This window comes from Cheilinus undulatus, linkage group 21, assembly GCF_018320785.1.
Source record: "Cheilinus undulatus linkage group 21, ASM1832078v1, whole genome shotgun sequence".
Lineage (NCBI taxonomy): Eukaryota > Metazoa > Chordata > Actinopteri > Labriformes > Labridae > Cheilinus > Cheilinus undulatus.
The window spans coordinates 5,456,759-5,479,403 of record NC_054885.1 but is presented as its reverse complement, the minus strand read 5'-3'; the positions used below and the strand labels follow the sequence as shown (position 1 = coordinate 5,479,403).

At 38.5% G+C, this 22,645-nt stretch overlaps 1 protein-coding gene across 1 annotated transcript in view; it reads right to left on the bottom strand.

The window, feature by feature from the left end:
- Nucleotides 1-22,645, bottom strand: part of usp43b (ubiquitin specific peptidase 43b) — a 135,712-nt gene that overhangs the window by 5,580 nt on the left and 107,487 nt on the right. Inside the window, exons 9-14 of the mRNA XM_041778623.1 lie at nt 17,047-17,150; nt 12,012-12,089; nt 11,784-11,913; nt 7,861-8,203; nt 902-1,060; nt 22-195 (exon numbers count right to left, since the gene is read on the bottom strand). Coding sequence (XP_041634557.1) covers nt 22-195; nt 902-1,060; nt 7,861-8,203; nt 11,784-11,913; nt 12,012-12,089; nt 17,047-17,150 — 988 coding nt within the window. The remainder of the gene's footprint in view (nt 1-21; nt 196-901; nt 1,061-7,860; nt 8,204-11,783; nt 11,914-12,011; nt 12,090-17,046; nt 17,151-22,645) is intronic.

The following is a 22,645-nucleotide window of genomic DNA, read 5'->3' as shown; positions in this document are numbered from 1 at the left end:
GCTTAAACTCCAGACACTGACTCGTTTCATGTGTTTTCGATGGCTCATCTCCAAACACAGGGAGCTCAGGAGACTCTGGAGCCTGTGGAGGACCTGGGGCTCCAGGAGCAGGTCCTCCTGACCCCACACTGCCACGCTTGCTGCCCCCTGTCAGCCGGACCAGCCAATGGTCCGAGGCTGAGGAGCTGGTGGAGCCTGAAAAATACAAAAAGAGGATAATGAGTAACAAAATGAACTAATAAGTTGGAATTTTTATTTCAGATTTGAGCCTTTAACCTTATTATTTTTACTTCGTAATGATTTATCATCAGTGGGTTCTTTCATATTTTATTACTGGTGAAAATGAGGTTGACAGTAAAGCTTAAATGTTGACCTGTTAGGCTTTCAGGCTAAACCTAAATCCAGAATCCGGCCCCTGCTGTGATTGAGTTTCACACCTCTGCTATAAAGGATCCCCAGCATTAACAGAATGGTCTGATGTATGCATGACGGATTTGTCATGCAAAGTCCCATTGCTCTTGAGAATCAAGCGTGATGCATTTGAAGACTGTAGGAAAGGATGGTTTAAATTTAGCAACCCACATAGATCAGATTTTGCTGTGCTGTAATCCCCCTATTTCTCTGCTACACGTGATGGGATGAATCCAGGAGTATGGATTCTTTTATAATATTAGAATGCAGCCAATCACAGGCCAGCATTTCTCTTCATTATGACTGATTAAACTGAAAATGTTTTCTGTTGCAGCTGTGAAAAATGAAGGAAAAATGACACAACTGTGGGTAAAATGTCGAATAATCCTCCCACATTCCTTCAGTTATTTTGTCTAAAGGATGAAAGTTGGACTGAAGCGACTGTCCTCAAGACAACAATTTTCTTCAGAGGATTTCAAAAAGGACAAACCAGTGAGCGATGAGCTGGCAGACCAAGGAGGGATGGTGTGTCGTCTTTGATAAAACAGGATGTAGGCTCCTCGTGTGCACACCTCCGCCTCTGGAACCGGTTCGGCGCTGCTGTCATCATAGCTGTACCACTGACCATCCACCGAGTTCCTGCAGAACGCTGCAGAGATGACAACAATGGAGAAAAATGAATTCAATCACCTGCAGAGAGGACAGGAAGCTACTGTTTAGAAAAGCTTTGATTCTCTCCATCTGCTCTCTATTTGAGCTTTTAATGAACTAAAACTTTCTCCTGATTTTCCGTCATTTATGACTGAAGAACAAATGAAAATAATCATGAGGGATGATCCATCTTTGTTTTTGCAGCTGTGAAACGGATCAACATTTTCTCACCAAGATTATTTTCTTTGGTTCTTGTGCAAATTATTTTTGTAATGATTTAATTTCCGTTTTTTATTTTTCAGCTCTTTTTCCATTAAACTTAACAGAAATGGCTTTTTGGAAAGGTGCTTCATTAGTTTTTTACTGTTTCACAGACAGCTTTATGTGATATAATTGGAAAGTGGAAGGAACAACAGCAATTCATCACAAAGCGGCAGATTACTTAAAATCAGAGCGATGAGGCCGCCAAGGGTCAGCAAAATCATGGTATAATATGAAATTAAGTTGTGATAACCATGTTTTACTTTTAACCTGAATAACAACTAGGCCTATCAAAGCAACAAAAAAAAGGAATTCTCTTTATTTATGCTGCAGTAAAAATTTAACCTTTTTCTTAAAACACAACTACCTTTTAATTGGTACTGTTAACAATTTAGAAAATAATGTCAGATTTCAAAGTTAAGCCATGAAATGCACAAACATGCAGATGCCAAAACATAAACTGGGCTTTTCAGCTTTCATGGAAGATAATTACATGACTAAAAAAATACACAAAAAATAAGGCCAAAAATGGCAAACATGGTCTAGGACTGGCAAAAAGGAACAGAAATTGCCAAAAAAAAAAAAAGCTGAAATAGGAGGCAAACAAAGTGGCATACATGGACAAAAATGGCAAAAGAAATGGCTGAACAGGGGTAAAATTTTGGAAAGTTTGGCCAAAAATGTGTTAAACATGGTGCAAAATTGGTGCAAAATTGAAAACTAACTGCAAAATTGGATACAAATGACAAAAGGCAGTGGGAAAACTCACGTAAAGGGGTAAATATAGGTTCAAATTTGCATAAAGCAACTAAACTAGCAGACAAAGTGGAAAAATTGGCTCAAAATAAAAAAAATGGAAAATCTGGAAAAAAATTGACAAAGTTTGGCCAAAAATGTATTAAAAGTGGTAAAAACAAGTGGGAAAAATGAACAACAAAGCAAAAATGGGATGCGAGACAATAAGCCATGGAAAAAATTGAAGGACAGTAGTGGGTTAAGACTGGCAAAAAGGGGAAAATGGCTTAAAAGTGGAAAAAAGGACAGAACAGGGGTAAAATTTGGCAAAGTTTTGCCAAAAATGTGTTAAACAAGGCAGAAAAGTTGTTGAAATAGACAGATAACTGCAAAAATAACAGACAAAGTGCAAAAAATGGCTCAAAGGTAGAAAAAAATGGTTACAAGTGGAAAAAATTGACAAAGTTTGGCCAAAAATGTGTTAAACATAGTGCAAAATTGGGGAAATAGACAAATAACCGAAAAAATGACCAGAAAAAGCAGCAATTGTAGATTAAAACTGGCAAACACGGACAGAAATGGCCAAAAGTGGAAAAGCTGGGTTTAAAGCAGTAAAAAGCAATAAAATGGCCAAAAAAAGCAGCAACAGTAGGTCAAAACTGGCAGACAATGTAGAAAAAACACGTGGAAAAATTTGACAAAGTTTGGCCAAAAATGTGTTAAAAGTGTAAAAAGGAGTGGGAAAAATGGACAAAAAAAACTAAAAATGGGATAAAAGTGACAAAAGGCTGTAGGAAAAAAAATGACATATAGTGGTAAAAATGGGTTAAAAATTGGCAAAAAGCAACCAAAGTGGCAGCCATAATTGGTTAAAACTGGCAAACACGGTTTAAAGGCAGGACCAAAGAATAATTCCAACACCAGAACCCAGTAATAGTTTGACACTTCAGCTCCAAAATGAAGGAACCGTCAGCCAGGACGCTAGCGCCAATGCTACTGATCAACACACATGCACTGATGTCATCAATAAATCACAACCGAGGAGGGACCTTTCTTCTGCGTTTCCCAGTTTCCCAGACGATTCTGTGGGCCGCTCTGCAGAGTGGGGTCAACGAAACTGCTAGCACATGGTGCATACAAGTCACCAAAGCTCTGTTGATTCCACCACAGAAGAGTTCTGAACTTCCTCTGGCATTAATGTTGGCATACAAACTGCAGGAGCTTCGTGAATGGGAGCAGCTGCATGCAAGTCTCACATCACCAAGTCTGATAGCAAGCATCAGCTGGAGAGGTTTAAGACCGACTGTGGAGCAGTGGAAACATGTTCTGTGGAGCGACCAATCATGCTTCCCTGCAGTCAGACGATGCTGGGAGAACGTTTCCTGCCTGACCGTGAAGTTTGGAGGAGGAATAATAGTACGGGGCCGTTTGTCAGGGTTTAGGCTAGGCTTGGATCTGTATCTTCAGTGAAGGCTAATCTTAATATTTATGTTTTTCCCTCATTGAGTGATGTGTTAAAATGTCTGAGTTTGATACGTGCAGGTGTTGCAGATGTTTAAAACCCACTGAGTCCTTGTGTTTAACAATAGTGATCTCAGCACTAATCAGAATAATCAGGATGACGATTTTTCTCATAGCTGAGCGGCCATAATTGGAGGGACTGATAGTAAAAAGTGATTTAACCCCATAGAGAGTGAGGAACAGTAGAGTCACGATACAGACGCGCTTAAGGCTGCCATCAAAGCGGCATGAAAGCCCCCAGACCTTAACGCCCTGATAGAAAAATCACACAAAAGGAGCCTGAAACAGGTATTGAGCGAAAAGATGAATAAACTATTCAGAAAGTTGACATTTCTGTATTATAAATCCTTTTTTGAATGTTCTTAGGAAATGTTTTAATATTTTCAGACACTATATTTGAGATTTTCATGAGCTGTCAGCTGCAATCATAAGAATTCAAACATTAAAAAGACTTAGGCTCATGTAAAACAGATCTGGATTTAATAAAAGTTTCACTTTGTGACTCAAATTAAGGAAAAAGATGCACCTTCATTGAAAGTATAAGAGGGCTGACGCTCAAATTTTTCCCCACAAGGCTGCCGTGTTTTTGTCAGTCTCAGCTGCAGGCTAACATCGGGCACTGAGCAATTGTGTAAATGATTCTCTCATGAAGACCTTCAATCAAAGCCTTGTTCTCTGAACACTCGACCTTCTGCCCTTTTTTAAAATCCTCTCATTCAGTTCAGGGATGGCAGGAGCAGAATAGCTGATTATTCTGTAGGCGGATTATTTTAATGAGCCCGTGTGTTTGTGTGAATATGACCAGAGCGGCTCAGGTGAGCAGCTTGGGTTGGAAAGACGAACCGCCCTCACTGTGCTGAAAACAACAAAGTTACCTCGCCAACAAACTCCTCAGGCTGTGTTTCAGATTCAGTCTGAGGGCGAACAACTTTTAAAACTTTTAAGCTTTATTGATGCATTTTCAAAGATTTAAGGCCAGAAAATACTGCTTATATAAATATGGTTTGAAAGCCAAAAAAGACCTGCTGTTCAGTTAATGGATTCTCCCATGTTTGTCAACTGGAGGGGACCTGGACCCAGCTGTTTTCAGCCGCTGGAAATGTGTGCCTGGAAAAAAATGGTGGCAAAAAGTCTCTGATGTACAGAAGCCCTAAGCAGACACGCATCCATGGATTTGACTCCATTCTGCAGTAATGAAAAATAAAGTCTGTCTGCTTTCTGAAGATCTCATCTTCTTTTTCTTATCTTTGGAAAACAAAACTGTATTTTTTAACGTGTTTATTTCTCATCACCTTTAGAAAACAATCAAATGTAAATATTATCATAGAAACGGAGCAAAATAAAATGCATGCATGCAAATCTGAAGCTGCTGTAATGATGTGCTCTTTAAACATGCTTGTTTTGTCTCTGCAGAGCCACACACTTTGCTCCACTGTACATTTGAGTGGTTAAAAATGAAGGCTTGTGATTCCTCTATAAGAATATGGTGGTGGGTCCTGAGGCTAGATGAGTTGGGAACCACTGATTTTACTCAGTCATGTGCTCTTTTATTTTGTTTGTTTTTTTGTTACACAGCAGTGACTGATTGGTTAAAATGTTATTTTCTAATATTCATCTCTGTAAAGGCATTTTGTGGCCCAGCAAACTCTACTAAAGCAGCAAAGTCCTCAAATACACTGATAAATTCAGTGCCACGAGTTAACCCAACACCAGTTAAACCATGACACCGATTGTAAAGATCTGACAAAATAAAAGATAAAAATGTGACATGAGTTAAAATTTCTGGCTGTTTTGTCACTCTGGAGACTTCAGATAAAAACATTTATTCAATTATTATATAAACATTTAAAATGTGTATTTAATTTCTATGATTTTAAGTTATTATAAGACTTCACACAGCCCGCCTACACTACCTCTGGCTCCGCCCACACTTTAGGAGGCACTGAATCTTTTACACTCCTGGTTTGCTTCCCAGTCAGGGCCTATCTGTGTGGAGTTTGCATGTTCTCCCTCGTGCATGCATGGGTTCTCCAGGTACTCCGGCTTCCTCCCACCACTAAAAAACATGCTCATTAGGTTAATTGGTGACTCTAAATTGGCCGTAGGTGTAAATGTGAGCGTGTCTGGTTGTCTGTCTCGATATATCAGCCCTGTGATTGACTGGCGACCTCTTGCCCAATGACAAATGGGATAGGCTTCAACACCCCCTGCGACCCCCAACGGGATAAGCGGTATAGAAGATGGATGGATGGATGAATCTTTTGCAAGTGGCATCACAAAGCAATTAAGCTCCTGCCTGGACACCAAAAGGTGCAAATTACTAACTGAAAATTCTGTGATGCATGAATACTTCTGTCAATAAACTCCCTGAAATAATCTGTGTAGTACACATTTTGTACATGGAAAGTTAAGATAGGTTGAAATGTCAGTACCTGTACCTAACAGGTAAAAATCAGCTGTAAATTTCAAATGAGCGTTTAAGACGGTGCGTCTACTGTGACACACGTGTCATTGCTCTGATTAGTCTGTAATGAATGTGACGATAAAATGTTCATTATACCCTGTGAGTATTTTTCTAAAGGCTCTTCCCTCCCTAAACACCATAGATGTGGTGTTGTTCAGATGGATTTGAACTACAAATCATTGCACAGACATGTGAAGCAGTCTATCTGCCGTTAAAACTAGGGATAAACAAAAAAGACCATTGCTGGTTGCACTTGTTTTTTCAAAAACAAAACAAAAAAACAACAACAACAACAACAACAAAAAAATGCCCAAAAGTAAGCATCTAGGACTTCAGTTTCTGTTGTTGTGGTATCAAAAAGACTTACCTTGGCTTGATTTTTATTAGGATTGTATCAAAGTTTATAATTCTGTTACTGTGATAACCACTTCTTCTTCTTCTTTTTTTTTTTTTTTTTTGCAGAATAACCCATATATACAGTGCTGTGCATGGCTTTTAGGCATGTTTGGGCCAAAATTGGGCAGAAAGGGGCAAATAAGCATGGTCTAGGGCAGTGTTACTAACCCTGTCTAACCCTGTTCAACCAAAGTGCAAAGTTATTAAAAAATGCCTTAGCAAGAGAAATGACCTAAATGGTGAAAAGTGGCAAAAATGGGTTAAATTGGCAATAAAAATATGTGAAAGGTGTCAAAAATGGGGGAAAATCACAACAAAAATTGAGCAACTGGTGGTCAAAAAGTGGCAAAATTTGAGTGAAAAGTGACTAAAAAGGGGCAAAAAAGCTGTTAAAAGGTGGGATAATAGGGAAAAAGTGGCATTTAACAGCAGAAGGCAGGTGAAAAATGGCAAAAATGGGGAAATTAAAAAAAAAAAGCAGCATAAAAGTGGCTAAAACTAATGAAAATGGCAAAAACAGAACAAAAGTGGCTAAAATGGGAATAAATGTCTGAAAGGAGTGGTAAAAATGGGCTGAAAGCAGCAGAAATTGATTAAAAGGGGCAAAAAATGTAAAAAAAAAAAAAAGGACATAAAATTGCAAATAAGGACAACGGAAATATATAGAGAAAAAATAAAGGTTGACAGTTAAGCCTACTGTATAACTGTGGGAAATAAACTGATTAATGTGACTTGCAACGGATAATTTTTGAGGTCAAAGTTTCTATTTTTAAGGTTTTTCTGGGGAATAATATTTCAAATTAAGACATAAAAGAGCCACAAATCATCACAAAAGAGCCACATGTGGCTCAAGAGCTACGCGGTGAGTGTCACTGGTATTGGTTCCCAACCTGGGGTTTGGGAACCCCTTGGTGGGTCGTGAGGCTCTGTCTGCTTTGAGGCTAAACTAGATTCACCTGTACGAACCAAAATCATGATAAAACACTTAGGAATAGTTGATGCAAAGGTCTCTTGATAAGGGGCTATTTTACATAGATCTGAACAATGAAAACTCTTAAATTTGTTATTATTTTTCTTACATCCATGTATCACTGTTTGTTTTGGGGGTCTTCAGCTGCTCTACAATAAAAGTAAGGGGGGCTTATAGGAAAAAAGGTTGGGAACCACTGGTGTAGGGTACCGTCTAGGTGGGTAGGAGGGTTGCCACAAGCCCTCAGTCATGCTGTGGATGCCCTGATGGCCCAAAAACTGCTGGAGGTCTCCAGGCGTTTTAGCAGGAATAAAAAGGCCTGGACAAAAGAGATGCAGCTGAGCTTCACCTTGGCTGCCCTTGCAACCCCAGGTTGTCGCACATTGGGCACCATGTTGAATGCTTTGTGCCCTACATGCCTAAAACTCACGCACATGACTGTGATTCAGACCTGTGTAATGTCCGCCGTGCATCCCTCCGTGGTGATTGCACACAGCGTACAAATCGTACAGGAAGTCAGGAGGAGCCAGGTCAGGTCGTCTGGGCTGCTTCCATCCCGGCTGCAGAGGGGGCTGATGGGTAGCGTGGCCACGGTTGACCATGTGGGGCGTCATGTCCAGGCTGGTCAGGGGAAAATGAACGAAGGTGGTGAGCTTGTTCCTGCGCTCGCCCACCTGTCTGAAGCGCTTCAGGTGGAGGATGAGGATGTCGGGCAGCGTCCACAGACTCATCTTCACTACACCCTGCTGCAGCTGCTTACAGTGGGGACACTTCCAGGCGTCGTCCGGGGCCAGCTGGGAAAAAAGACAGGTAAAGAAGGCATATCAGTGCTTCAGAACCTCCAGATTATCTTTAGTGCTTGCTCCACTAAATCATACTGTTAAAAATCCTGTCTCCTTAGGACTCCATCATCTTAATTTTGGCCTGAAGGATGATGTGAAACCGTTACCTTGGTTACTACTCTTGCACATTTTCCTGTCTCCTTCTGAAAACCATCTTAACATTTTCTTCATATTCAACAAGGTCCATGAATAAAACTTTCAGCAAAATGTTTGAAGATATCTCTTTTTAAAAGATGAATTTCATCATCATGCTGTTTTTAGATTCTATGACAAGGGCTGAAGTGCTAAAACTGGGATATTTATGATCTGGTATCGTCAAACAAAGATTTTTAGGAAAAACACCAATCATAAAAATGTTTAAATATTTGGAAAAAGTAAAAAATGTAAACAAACCAATCACACATTCAATATAAAATCTCTAGGCCTAATCTTGTGGACTTTGATGTCGATAAATAAAGTCAAGAAAACGCGCAAAACTCCCAGGATTTTTATTTTTCAATGCAGTATATCTCTTATTGTTTAGAGCTTGTTTATGTCTCTGAAGAGTATATATTTTGTATATTTTTTGTAATTTGTCTCCTTATTTTCCTGCTCTTATCTTTAATATTCCATAAGCATGACTCAGGGAAAATATAAATGAATTCCTGTCTATCTGTTCTGTCCTGTAGCTGTGCAAAATAAAAACTTTTTGCTGCATTTATCCTTATATTTATGTTAGCCAAAGTCTGACAGTCTTTTAAAAACAGGGACAAATTTAGTGCTCAGGAGGATCTTATCATCCTAATGCCTGCAGCTCCACCTTGTGGTGAAACGTGCTCACAGCAGAGGCCAATGTTCATTAAACTGAGATAAATACAAAAACACAAATTAAAAAAAAAAAGGAGGATAAAAATTTCTTCTGTAACCCTCATGAAGAAACACGTTTCTTAAAGTTGATGGGTTTGCTTTAAGTTTCAAAAGGAGCACCAATATTACACTGTTATTGTTTCATAAAAAGATAAGCCTACAAACAATGTCATCTAAGGAAAATACCCAAGCTTTAAAAACCAAACTGAAAAAAATCTTGACAATTAAGTTAAAGGATGCACATTAATGTATTTTTGGAAATATGCTGATATTTACACATTCATATTAAAGAACCAGACATCTCTACTGATATGTAAATGTAGTTCAGACCTATAACTTGAGTCCTTGAAACACTGAAAGTTTAAGGAATGAGGATTAACAAAGGAAAAACACTTCAGCTGACAAAGCCAAGTGGTTCATCCTACAGCTCAACAACCTTGCTCATAGATACAATAATATTTACAGACAATAAAGGCCAATTTTTATGGTCAGTACAGGCAGAAATTAACAACCAATATCGGCCGATATTAAAGCCCATATAGGCAAAAATTTACAGCCAATACAGGCAAAAATGTACAGCCAAAATAGACTGATATGTACACCAGATATAGGCTGATTATTATGTGGATATAGACCCATATTTCAGGCCAATATATACTAATATTTACTCCATTATGATAAAATATATCTAAAGCCAAAATACGCTTATATTTACAGCTGATATAGGCTGATATTTACAGCTAATAAAGACTGAAATTTACAGCCTATATAGGCTGATATTTACAGCTGATACGCACTGATATTTACAGCCAATATAGGCTGACATTAACAGCCAATAAAGGCTGATATTTACAGCTGATATAGGCTGATATTTGCAGCTGATATAGGCTGATATTTACAGCTGATAAAAGCTGATATTCACAGCTGATAAGGCTGATATGTACAGCTGATAAAGGCTGATATGTACAGCTGATATAGACTGATATTTACAGCTGATATAGACTGATATTTACAGCTGATATGGACTGATATTTACAGCTGATATAGACTGATATTCACAGCTGATATAGACTGATATTTACAGCTGATATAGGCTGATATTTACAGCTGATATAGGCTGATATTTACAGCTGATATAGACTGATATTTACAGCTGATATAGACTGATATTTACAGCTGATATAGACTGACTTTTACAGCTGATATAGGCTGATATTTACACCTGATATAGACTGATATTTATGGCTGATATTTACAGCTGATATAGACTGATATGTACAGCTGATATAGACTGATATTTACAGCTGATATAGGCTGATATTCACAGCTGATATAGACTGATATTTACAGCTGATATAGGCTGATATTCACAGCTGATATAGACTGATATTTACAGCTGATATAGGCTGATATTCACAGCTGATATAGACTGATATTCACAGCTGATATAGACTGATATTTACAGCTGATATAGGCTGATATTTACAGCTGATATAGGCTGATATTTACAGCTGATATAGACTGATATTTACAGCTGATATAGACTGATATTTACAGCTGATATAGACTGACTTTTACAGCTGATATAGGCTGATATTTACACCTGATATAGACTGATATTTATGGCTGATATTTACAGCTGATATAGACTGATATGTACAGCTGATATAGACTGATATTTACAGCTGATATAGGCTGATATTCACAGCTGATATAGACTGATATTTACAGCTGATATAGGCTGATATTCACAGCTGATATAGACTGATATTTACAGCTCATAAAGGCAGTTACTTTCTGCCAATATAGGATGATAATTATAGTCAATACATTCATGTTTATATCTGGCAATATCATTTAAGTTCATATCTATATAATCATTTTTACTTACATTTTTACTGAATTATATAATTTACATATGAAAATGAATATATTTTGCATGGTTTCTACTCACATATCTAAAACAGAATGTTTCATATATAGTTATTATATTTGGAGGATGGTAAAAACTGTTTTTAACAGAACTTTGGTGCTTTGATACTCAAAACAAGTTTACAAAAACACGATAATGATTATCTTCATGACACTTATCAGAGCAATGTATTCATTATAAAAAGAAAAGGAGAGCCGGAAGCAAATTTTTAACCAAAACCTTCAACAGTCAAAAGACAGAGCAGAGATGGCCTATTCAGACCTACGGGTTGGTTACACTGAGTATCTGAAGTCCATTTGTCATCACATAAAGATGCACAGATCATATTTAAACAGACTAGGAACACTGGAAGTGATACACGCACAAATATTTGGCTGCAGTTTGGACATATTTATGAAATTTAGAAAGCGTGAAGGAGTTAAAACAAATAAAAGTACTAGGTGTCTACGACTTCTATTTTGGTTGCTGTGGTATCACAGAAAAGGTGCAGATATAAAAAAAACAAACTGTAATATAGAGAGGGTATGTTTGAGAAGCTTTTAAGCATGGGATTCATGTATAAAAGCTCCAACGCACTTGTAAAGTACCACTTTTAAAGGACCTTCTGCTTTCTAGTTTCTGTTTGTTTGACCTTCTGATGAAGAATTGATGCCAAAATGTGTTTGTGTGCATGCCATGAAAATAAAGACATTTTAATGTTTGAATAGAGAGTTTTGAAGTATTTTTCTGTGTTTTTAATGAGAGCAGACTGACCTGCTCCTCTTTGGTGTACAGCTGGAAACACTCATCCAGCGTGCAGCTGTACGCCTGCACATGCTGCTGCTGCTGATTCCTCACGCTGTCTGCATCCTTCACCACCTCCTCATGAATGTTTCCAAACAGGCTGAAGTGAAAACACGGAGAGCAGAGTTAAAGTAGGGTTAATGGATGTAAACACAAAGGGTTAATCGGTGTAGGCCTGTTATGGAAAAGCAAACGGACCAGTCTTTGATTCTGTGCTCCCACTCGATGATGAGCTTCACATGTGGAGGTCCTCCTGAGCCGCACATCTTCAGAGCTCTAGGAGACAGAGAGGCCAAACGTCATGCAAAGAAGAGCAAAGAGCATCTGTACAAATCTGATCCCCTCATCATCCATAAGGCCAAACATGATTAACTTTAAAAGTTTGTTTCCTGGACTTGCAGCCTCATTATGAACGCATTTATTCTCTTGCAGTGATGCTTTTTGACCACTAGATGTCAGCACTATTACAGTGCATAATGAAGCAGCTCAAACAGACACAAGACATGCCTGTCAGGGAGAGACTGCATGAGATTTAAACACCATCGTAGATCTTAAGGTAAACTTTTCAGACAAACTTTGATTTACAATATAAGAATAAGCGGTTATAAGTAGCCAGACTAACCTTGAAAGAAGACATGCACAGAGAAGGATACGCGGAAATATTTTAGGATTTATTTATTGTATTTAAGGATTTGTTGCCAAATTGTGCAATTCTTTTGTGCTGTTTTATAACATCATAATCGCTCTTATCTCAATAATTTATAGTACTGAAAAGTCTGAAACTTAAAAAACTGCAGACTTTTAATGAGACAGGTGTATTAGAGAGGGATGACTCCAACAAAGGTGCAAATGTAGACATTATCCAGGTGTTTCACCGCATTTTTTCGTGATTTGAAAACAAGAAATCAGCCAAAAATGCATGCTGCGAAGTGGATCCACAGGTCGGCTAATGCTGATGTTACTCAAAGTCAATCTATCTTCTCATTTAGATGCAAGACTTGTTGATGTTGTATGAACAGAATGAGAGAGGAAGGGGTAAATCTATGGCAAAAATTACATTCAAGATTATTCTGATTGCTATTGAGATGAAAACTGATGAACATGATTAAATGGGGTTTTACAGCATCTCCATGAATTCCACATCTCAAAAAATATATAGATTAAAAAAAAATCTTAAAAAATAATAATAATATAATAATTTATATATATATATATATATATATATATACACACACATCATCAGCCGATCATCAGTCAACATCAGGGCCTCACAAGAGTATAGAAAGACCAGGAGGACTGAGGACTAAACGACTCCAGCTTCTGTCTGCATGCTCAGATACCAGCAACGCCACACTGTTTTGCTCAGTGACCTCATCGCCCCATCCATGAGTCCAGGCTGAGGTTGATCTCAGTGGACTGACACAGACGGAAGCATCCACGGCATCCTCAAATGCATGAATTAGTTTTTATGCAGAAAAGAAATTCCGCAAAATATCATGGATCAGGTTTAGCCTGAAAATCATGGATTTTATTTTAAATTGACCATGCCTAGATTCAGGTCAGACTCCACAAAACCAAGGTGGATCCATATGACTCGAAACATTTTCCATTTCTGTTATCATTTTTCATTTTTGGGGCGTTTCGGCCTTCATTTGACAGAAAAGCTGATGAAAGACAGGACATTTAGGGAGCGATAGTGGGGGAAGACATTCATCAAACATGCACCAGGATTGGGAACTCGATCCTGCTACCAGTGCATTTAGGACTGTCATATTTTACTATCAGTAAAATACGCTCTTATACGGTTTGATTTAGGCTCACTGTAGAGCAGCATATTCCTGAATTATATTTAACTTTCATCAGTTTCCAGGATACAGCGTGTGGCACATTGTGTGTCAAGACTTAAAGCACCATTCAACCAATGAATGAGCGGTTCTTAGAAATCACGCTAATGGAAGTCCTCTGAAAACCTCAGAAAGCTCCTTTGAAACAGAAAATCACCTCTGCAAGAAAAAGCCATCAGACATGAGTGCATTTATGAAAAAGGATAAAAGGTGGAAAGGTGTGCACATTTCAGGTAACACTGTCAAATAAACCTGTCTGACCTTTTCAGTTTGAATGGAAGAAATGAAACAAGGTAAGAAAGTAAACTTCACCCTTCTTTTCTTTTATTCCTTACTTTTAAAGGGATAAATGGACATCTCCAATTTTTCTAATACTGAGGCAGCTTTTCTTCACATGGAACAAATAACTGAGCCTAAGAAAGTTCTGGTTTAAAATATCTAAGGACAGTCTGTTTCCCCCTTGTCATTCTGGGTGGGCCTGTTGCACAGGTAGGTGGGAGAAGGCCCCTACAGCCCACCCATACCGCCTCATCTGCTCCAGCCTAAAAACATCTGCACAAAGTCAGCACCATTTATCAAAGAAAAGTGAAAGGGACATTTTGACACCCACATTAATTTGTGTCTTGTATTCACATCAGACAGTCCTGGCTGCCTCTGTCTCTCAGGAGAGTCTTTATTAGATAAGAGCAAATTTAAATTAGATTAAAAATGATTACATTAAATCAGAACCAGCCTGTGGGAACATTGGGTTGTTTCAGTGTTGAAAGTTTTGACCGTAATCAGAGTAATTTTACGACAAAAATCACACACATTACACTAATCTAATCATCTTCAGATCTAATAATAGAAGAAGGCTGCGTGCAGAGAGCTTCTTCTAACAATAACAGCTACGTTATTAACCTGCAGAGACGTATTTCATCAGGAGACATGACAGATGCACAAGGACTATAAAAGTATTCACCCCCTCAGATGTTTTATCATTTTATTGATTTTATAAATGGGGATCACCTGAGTGCAGTGAATGTGTCTCAGTGACTGTAGTTTAAAGACACCTGTGTTTGCAGGTCCAGTCACTGGTTTATCAGTATTCCTGGCTACCATTACACCATAGAGACAAAAGAACACTCCAAGCAACTAAAAGAAAAGGTTATAGAAAAGTCTAAGTCAGGGGATGGATACAAAAAAAATCCAAAGGCTCTGATCATGGATTCAGTTGAATCCATGATCAAGAAATGGAAGGAATATGTCACATGTGTAAATCTGCCTAGATCAGGCCATCCTCACAAACTGACTGAGTGTGCAAGAAGGAGACTAGTGAGAGAGGCCACCAAGACACCTATGACTACTCTGAAGGAGTTCCAAGCTTCAGCAGCTGAGATGGGAGAGACTCTGCAGACAACAACTGTTGGCTGGGTTCTTCACCAGTCAAACTTTTACCAATAAGCATGGGGGAGACTCCATGGCAAAGTGAAAGTAAGATGGGACCAAAGCGGAGCTTTTTGACCATCAGACAAGAAGACATCAAACACTGACATCACCACAAACACACATCCGCACTGTGAAGCATGGTGGCAGCATCATGCCGTGGGGATGCTTCTGGGCAGCTGACCCTTGAAGCAGTGTTAATTTCATCGAACAAAACTATGACTAAAACTATTAGTTGACAGCCTTTATTTCCAAGACAAAAACTAGACTAAGAATAACAAAAATGGATCTTTGATGACCAAAACTGACAAAAAGTAAGTTTAGTTTTCATCCAGATGACTAAAACTAGACTAAAATGTAATGTTGTTTCCTCAGACATTCAAAATCCATGACATTTCTCCACTGGTAGTAAATCTGTCAAAAAACAATGCAGCTGTATCTTTCTGCCTCTCAGCTGTAGAAAGCAGGGACCCCAGGTTTGGCTGAGTGATAGAACACACTACCATGATCTGGTATCAGATTTAGGCAAGAAAATAAATGCTTGGACTAAAAGTAAAGACTAAAATGTGAGGACTTTTAAGGACTAAAACTAGACTAAAATGTTATGAGTTTTCTTCGACTAAAGACTAAAACTAAAAAGGGTAGAAATGACTAAAATGTGACTAAAACTAAAAGACATTTCATCTAAAGACTAAGACCAACATTAAAAATAGCTGCCAAAATTAACACTGTCTGGGAGGCTTGTAAAGGTAGAGGGTAAAATGAATGCTGCAAAATATATTTATGTTTCGGCAAGACAATGAGCCGAGGCATTCAGAGAAAGTTACACAGAAATGGTTTAAAGGCACTAAGGTGGTGTTCTGGAGTGGCCGAGTCAAAGCCCAGACCTCAATCTAATAGAGAATTTGTGGCTGGATTTGAAAACGGCTGTTGCCCTGGCTCCTCTGAGTAGCCAAAAAGTGTCCCAAAAATGCATGACAACAGATAAGACAAAGACTTGAGGTAAACAGAGGTTTATGAAAATGTTTCATTACCTTTTGATAGAGTGCCATTTCTTTTTCTTGCTTGTAAATGTAAGGATTTTATCACTGGACAGTAAAAAATAAATTAAAAAAAAAAAAAAAAAGGAAAGTGCTGATGCCCAATCTCCATGCAATCTGACAGAGCTTGAGCAGTTCTGCAAAGAAGAATGGAGTGAAATTTCAGAGTCCAGATGTCTGAGCCTGATTGAGACCTAAACACACAGACTTAGAGCTGTGACTGCAGCCAAAGGTGCAGTGACTAAATACTGACCTGAAGGGGTTAAATTTTACGTAGTTATTTTACATTACATATTTTTATTTAATGGATATTACTTGGAAGAAATCTGTTTTTTACTTTGACATTAAAGATTTTATTTATTTTTGTCAAAAAAGCCAAATTACATTGACCATGATTGATTTATAAAAGCAATAAAAAAGTAAAACATCCAAGGGGGTGAATACTATTTATAGCCACTGAATATATAAAATAAAAATATGTTATGCTCTTATGTTAAACTGTTCTTGTCTACCAAGAGAAGCTTCCAGTGTGGGTCTTTCCTTTGTTTTAATAAAGAAATGTGGTCCAGTTCTGATAAAACCGCTGCTATACTATAGCTACATCTGAGCTAACAGCTACACAGGCGGCAGCCATTGCTACCCTCATCCAGTGCGACTAAACCCTGCCATAGCAACTGCCTCTTTCTCCTCCCTGATTGGTCAGCTCTGTTCTCAGATCCTGCAGAGCCATTTCGAACTGGAGCTTTGCAGGATGGATTAGCCTGATGACAGACATGGAATCTGGCCAGTGCATCTACTTTGCAAAGTTCAAGTTTATCTATCATTTTACACAGGAGGGAATAATCAATCAAAAGATATAAAGCTGCAGAACTCACTGATCCTGCGTCATCAGCGACCTGTCAGAATAAAGTCAAAGAGCCTCACCTGTCCACAGCAGGATGGTAGAGCGGCCGCCCGTCCTGAGGTGACAGATAGCTGTAAAACGCTGATCCTCCCACCACTCGGATGTTGAACAGCACTCTGGTGTTCTGGAGGAAACACAGAAAATGACTGTCATCATTTTAGAGCAAGTCTGGACTCATCTCTATGCCCTCACACATGAGTACAACAAAGCAGTCCATCACAAAAGTTGCTCTTTGTAGCTTCCTGGATGCATTCATCATTTCTGGTTTTGCATAAGTTTGATGAGTTGGCTTCACGACGGCGAAACGAGAACACATAGCTCAGGATTTCTGAAAAAGCAGCAACATTTCTCACTACTTTTCCTGCCATCAGTCAAAATAACAGCTCTGTTCGGAGGATTCAGACCATAAAAATGTAGCAGGAATTGTTTTATGAATCCAATATGTGTGTGCTAAGGAAGATTCATTAATGCTGATATGTTTCAGATGGGCTGTGGCGTCCTTTCTGATCAGAGAGATGATCAGACAGAAAACCACACTTTTTGGCACAAGGTTTACCTATTCTCTGACTTTTTCACTTTCATTTTCTGTCTCAAAAACTAAACAAAGATCTGTTTTCCCATCATTCATCTCTGCAGACAGGCTTAGTGGTTACTATTCTACAGCAGAAATGATCTTAAACCTGTATTCCAACTGGGGAAGGTCTTTCTTTGGTTCACATTAAAGGTAAAATTTTGTCTGAATTGTTCATCTTTTCTGTGGTGCCAGAGCTACAGAAACTTCTGTAAGACTCCAGCCTTGGCGAATGAGCCATCACTGATGATATAATTGTGCATTTACAGCCAAAACTTTTTAAGACTTAATGAAATCTTCATGGGTTGACTTTTTTAGAGTTCAGCTACTGCATACAGGCTGGAGTCATGTTTCTGATCCTGGAAAGTATTACAAAAAGGCAGAGCCGGGTGTGTTTGTATAAATATTGACATGTTTTCTTGCTCTTAGGGTTATATTTAAGAAGTCTGCCGCGTCAGCAGCAAAAAGACAGAGAACAAAGTGGGCCACCATGAAATATAGGCCAAAGCCTGCAGCTGACTTTATGAGTTTACAGCAACAGAATTTCAGCCAGACAGCTCACATTTTTACAGCTTTGAAACACTTACTGCAGCAGCAGGACAGGATTGGTGTTGAGTGTCCATACCCATCAGTTCTGATACATTTATTTAATATGCAGGAATCTGAGCAGGGATGATACTGTGGGGTTTAAAACCCCCATAAGAGCCTGCAGGTGGATACTGGTGGGGCTGGAAGTTTAAACACAGCACTGGTATGATACAGCATGCAAAAGCAGAGCATAAGGAGATGAGGCAAGTCTTTCTGCTTGACTAGACCACCCTACTGGGAGGACATGAGATAGGAAACTGTGAGAATGATTGAGAACAAAATCAGTGCAGCTCAAGATATCTGCCTGATCTAAACCAGGCCATACCGCATTAAAAGTCTGTGAACATTTATACAGCATCAAAATTCCGCATTATTATGATCAAAACATGGTATAGACCATTCATCCCACAAACCTTCTACTGAAAGAAGTGCCATAATGAGCCAGTACAAGAACAACAGCACAGAAAGACCAGAGGTCGAACCCGGGTTGTATGTTTAGACTCTTTATAGCTATGTTAGCTTCCCTAGCTGTGTAGTTCACATTATTATTTAAGCCAAAGTTGCTTAGGCAATGTAAACTTTAGCTAATGTAGCTACATAAAGAATGTAGCTGCATAGCCTGAATAGCCGCTTTGTGAGCTTATCTTGAAATAGGTTAGCTACGTAGCCAATGTAGCTTATGCGAGTGCAATTAGCTGTGTAGCTATTAGATAAAAAGCTACACTGGCTACATAGCTTACACAGCTTATGCTGCTAGTGGAGCTATGTAATTTACGTTTGGGCATCCTGACCCCTTCCTAAGCAACTACCCTAACATTAAAGAGTAGTTTAATCAGATTTCAGTTTGAAGGTTTTAGCATCTATTTCCATACTGAAATAGACCTGACTTAACAGTCTCTGAGTTTAGCTGTCCTGGATTTGGCATAGCTACACAGACAACATATCTACATAGCTTACATAGCTACTTCATGAACTTAACTTGAGCTATGTAGCTAATTTAGCTTATGCTGCTGAGGGGAGCTACATAAGCTATGTCAAGTACATAGCTATTAGCTACAAAGCAACATTAGCTACATAGTTTATCCTAGCCCTTTCCTAAACCTTTATCCTAACATCAAAGAGAAGTTTATTCAGATTTTACTCTGATGGTTTTAGCATCTATTTCCATTCTGAAATAGATCGCGTCCTAACTTAATGGTCTCTGAGTTTGGCTGTCCTGGATTTGACATAGCAACATAGAAAACATAGCTACGTAGCTGCTTTGTGCGGTTAGCTTGAGCTATGTTAGCTACGTAGCTAATTTAGCTTGTACAGCTGACGAGAGCTACGTAAGCAACGTTAGCTACATTGTTGTGTAAGCTACAAATCTAACATGACCATGCTTTTTAACAGCTTTTCTCCCACATCATTTGAAATTTATCCCGCAATTGATCCATGGTCTAAAACTGGTAAAAAAAAAAAAAAAAAAAAAAAAAAAAATCCTGGATAATCTTTTTTTATATTTCTTCCTGTTAGCCAGGACTTATTCCTGTAAATAAAAGTTATTTAGGCCATATTTTTCCAGCAAATTTGAAATTGAGAGATCCTGATTTGAGTGTATACCCAGGGATTCAAATGTTTTTATCTTCTAATATGGTCAACACAAGCACATTTGACAGATTTTTAATACTTTAGAAGAGAAGATGAGAATGTTTGACTTGTAGACTGTAGACTTGTAGACTTTCTATTGCCATTCGACTGCTGAGTCCTAATAGCTTGCAGAGATCAGGATTTGCATGTTTTGTAACCTCAAAGCAACAAATCTGGTTTTGTTTTGTGGAAATCCCATCTAATTCCTCAGAAAACAACAGAAATCAACTCATAATGGGGAAAACTGGGTTTTATCTTGAGCTAAATATTTAAAATCTCAAGAAAACAAATGAAAATGTCTTACTTGTTAATAAAAACATGAATCCATGTCCAAGGGCTTCTGTAGAAATCAGACAGTCTGATGTTATTTTCATTGGACAGGAAGTAGAATAAGTGGATAAAGAAAGTTCCAACATGTTCTGTTGTGTTTTTATTCCCCTCATTTTAAGCATACTTTTATTACTCTGAGACTTGGTGGGGGTCTTTAGGAATAAAGACGCACTTTTATAGAAATGAAAGCGATCCTGTCTTGTTCTGCTGAAATCTGGTGTGTAGCTTCTGGCTGAGCTCAAACACAAACACTCGCTCTGAGGAGAGTTTGATCCAGCAGGAGCTCTCTGATGACGAGGATCGCACCAAAGCACACAGCAATATTGATATGCTGAACACATGAACCCAGAGGAATCCATAACCCTGAGGGGAAGTTACACAATCTATCTGAATGGCTGCCTCATGTATGTGATATAGAAGACTATTTTCAGTCTCACCAGTGCCAGTCAGCTGCTGAAACACTCGGGCAACAATTACTGTGAGTCCATTAACATTTCCCTCCCATGCTTTCACTGCGACATTCAGAGCACCGAAACAAAGACTGTATTATCTTTTTCTGTTGTGTTTCAGCTTCATGTGTTTATGCACGCTGCAGATATCAAACTCCCCGTGGTGCTGAGGTGTCCTGTGCTTCTTCACCGCCTGTTTCTGCTGCATAAGAAAATCCCTGTAATGCGAGATGACAAGTGTAAACACAAAATATGTTGTCTTTTCATTACACTCTTGCTGGGACGCACTGTGACTTCCAGTGAAAGGCTCATGTTTACGCATTAAGACCACCCAAAGAGTCGTACCCAGTCCAATTTCTCAGAGCTGTGTTTTTCCTCAAACATTGTGTCAAAGCCAACGGATAGAACTCCAAAAACTCGAATATATTTCTTCAAATATTCCAGTGGCAATGCTGAAAAAGAGGCAACTCACAGGTCTACACCAAGAGATAGTTCAGGCTAAAGAGATAGTGTGCTAACCCAAGACAGATTCAGCCACACTGAATTTTATCATGATCATCATGATAAACCCTTACCCAAACATCAAAGAGAATACAAATCAGATTTTAGTTTGAGACTTTTAGCATCTATTTCCATTCTGAAATAGACTTTGTCCCCACTAAACACTCTGAGTTTGGCTGTCCTGGATTTTATAAAGCTACACAGAAAATGTAGCTATATAGCGTATACGTAGTTGCTTTGTCAGCTATGTTAGCTATGTAGCAAGTGTAGCTAATGCAGCTTATGGGCGCTGTGTAAGCTATCTTCATTTTCTATGTAGCTATTAGCTACGAAGCTACTCTAGCTACATAGCTTAGTCAGCTAATGGAGCCATGTAAGCTACGTTTGCTGCATTAGAATGTTTTCATGAAAGGAAAATCTTTTTCCTGTAAACATTCAGAAATAGACTGTCCCCATGAATGTCCTGGATTTGACATAGCTACATAGAGAACATAGCTACATAGCTTACACAGCTAATATGTCAGGTTAGCTTGAGCTAGTTAGCTATGAAGCTAATGTAGCTAATGCAGCTGATGGGATCTATCTAAGCTACGTTCATTTTCTACATAGCTATTAGCTAGGAAGCTACATTAGCTACATAGCAGCTAATGAAGGTATTTGAGGTACGTTTGCTGCATTAAAATGTTTTCATGGAGGGAAAAGTTTTTTTTTCTTGTAAACAGATTTTGCTTTATTTAACATTATGTAATCAGGTTTTTAACTGTTGGTATCCTAGCCCTTTCCCCCACCCTTACCCTAACATCAGAGAAAGTTTCATCAGACTTTAGTTTAACGTTTTTAGCATTTATTTCCATTCTGAACATGATTATGTCCCAACTAAACCCTCTGAGTTTGGCTGCCCTGGACTGCATAGCTACATAGAAAACTTAGCTACATAGGTAATGCAGCTACTTTGTCAGGTTAGCTTGAGCTATGTCAGCTATGTAGCTGATGTAGCTAGTGCAGTCTGTAGGAGCTATGCAAGCTACAACCATTTCCATGTAGCTATAAGCTATGAAGCTACATTAACTACATAACTAATGCAGCCAATGGAGCTATGTAAGCTACGTTTGTTGCATTAGAATGTTTTCATGGAGAAAAAGCTTTAATCCTGTTAACAGATTTTGTTTTATTAAATATTCTGTAATCAAGTTTTGCATGTCAGGTTTTCAACTGTAAGTATCCTACCCTAACATCAAAGAGAAGTTTAATCAGACTTTAGTTTGAAGGTTTTAGCATCTATTCAGAAATAGACCAAGGCCTGGCTTAACAGTCTCGAGGTTTAGCAGTCTTGGATTTGACAAAGCTACATAGAGAAAGTAGCCATGTAGCTTACATATCTGTTTTGTGAGCTTAGCTTGAGCTATGTTAGCCATGCAGCTAATAAAACTAATGCAGCTGATGGGAGCTTTGTAAGCTACGCTATGTAGTTATATTAGCTACAAAGCTACATCACTTACACAGCTTACTGACCTACATGAGCCACATGAGCTACATTTGCTATGTCAGAAT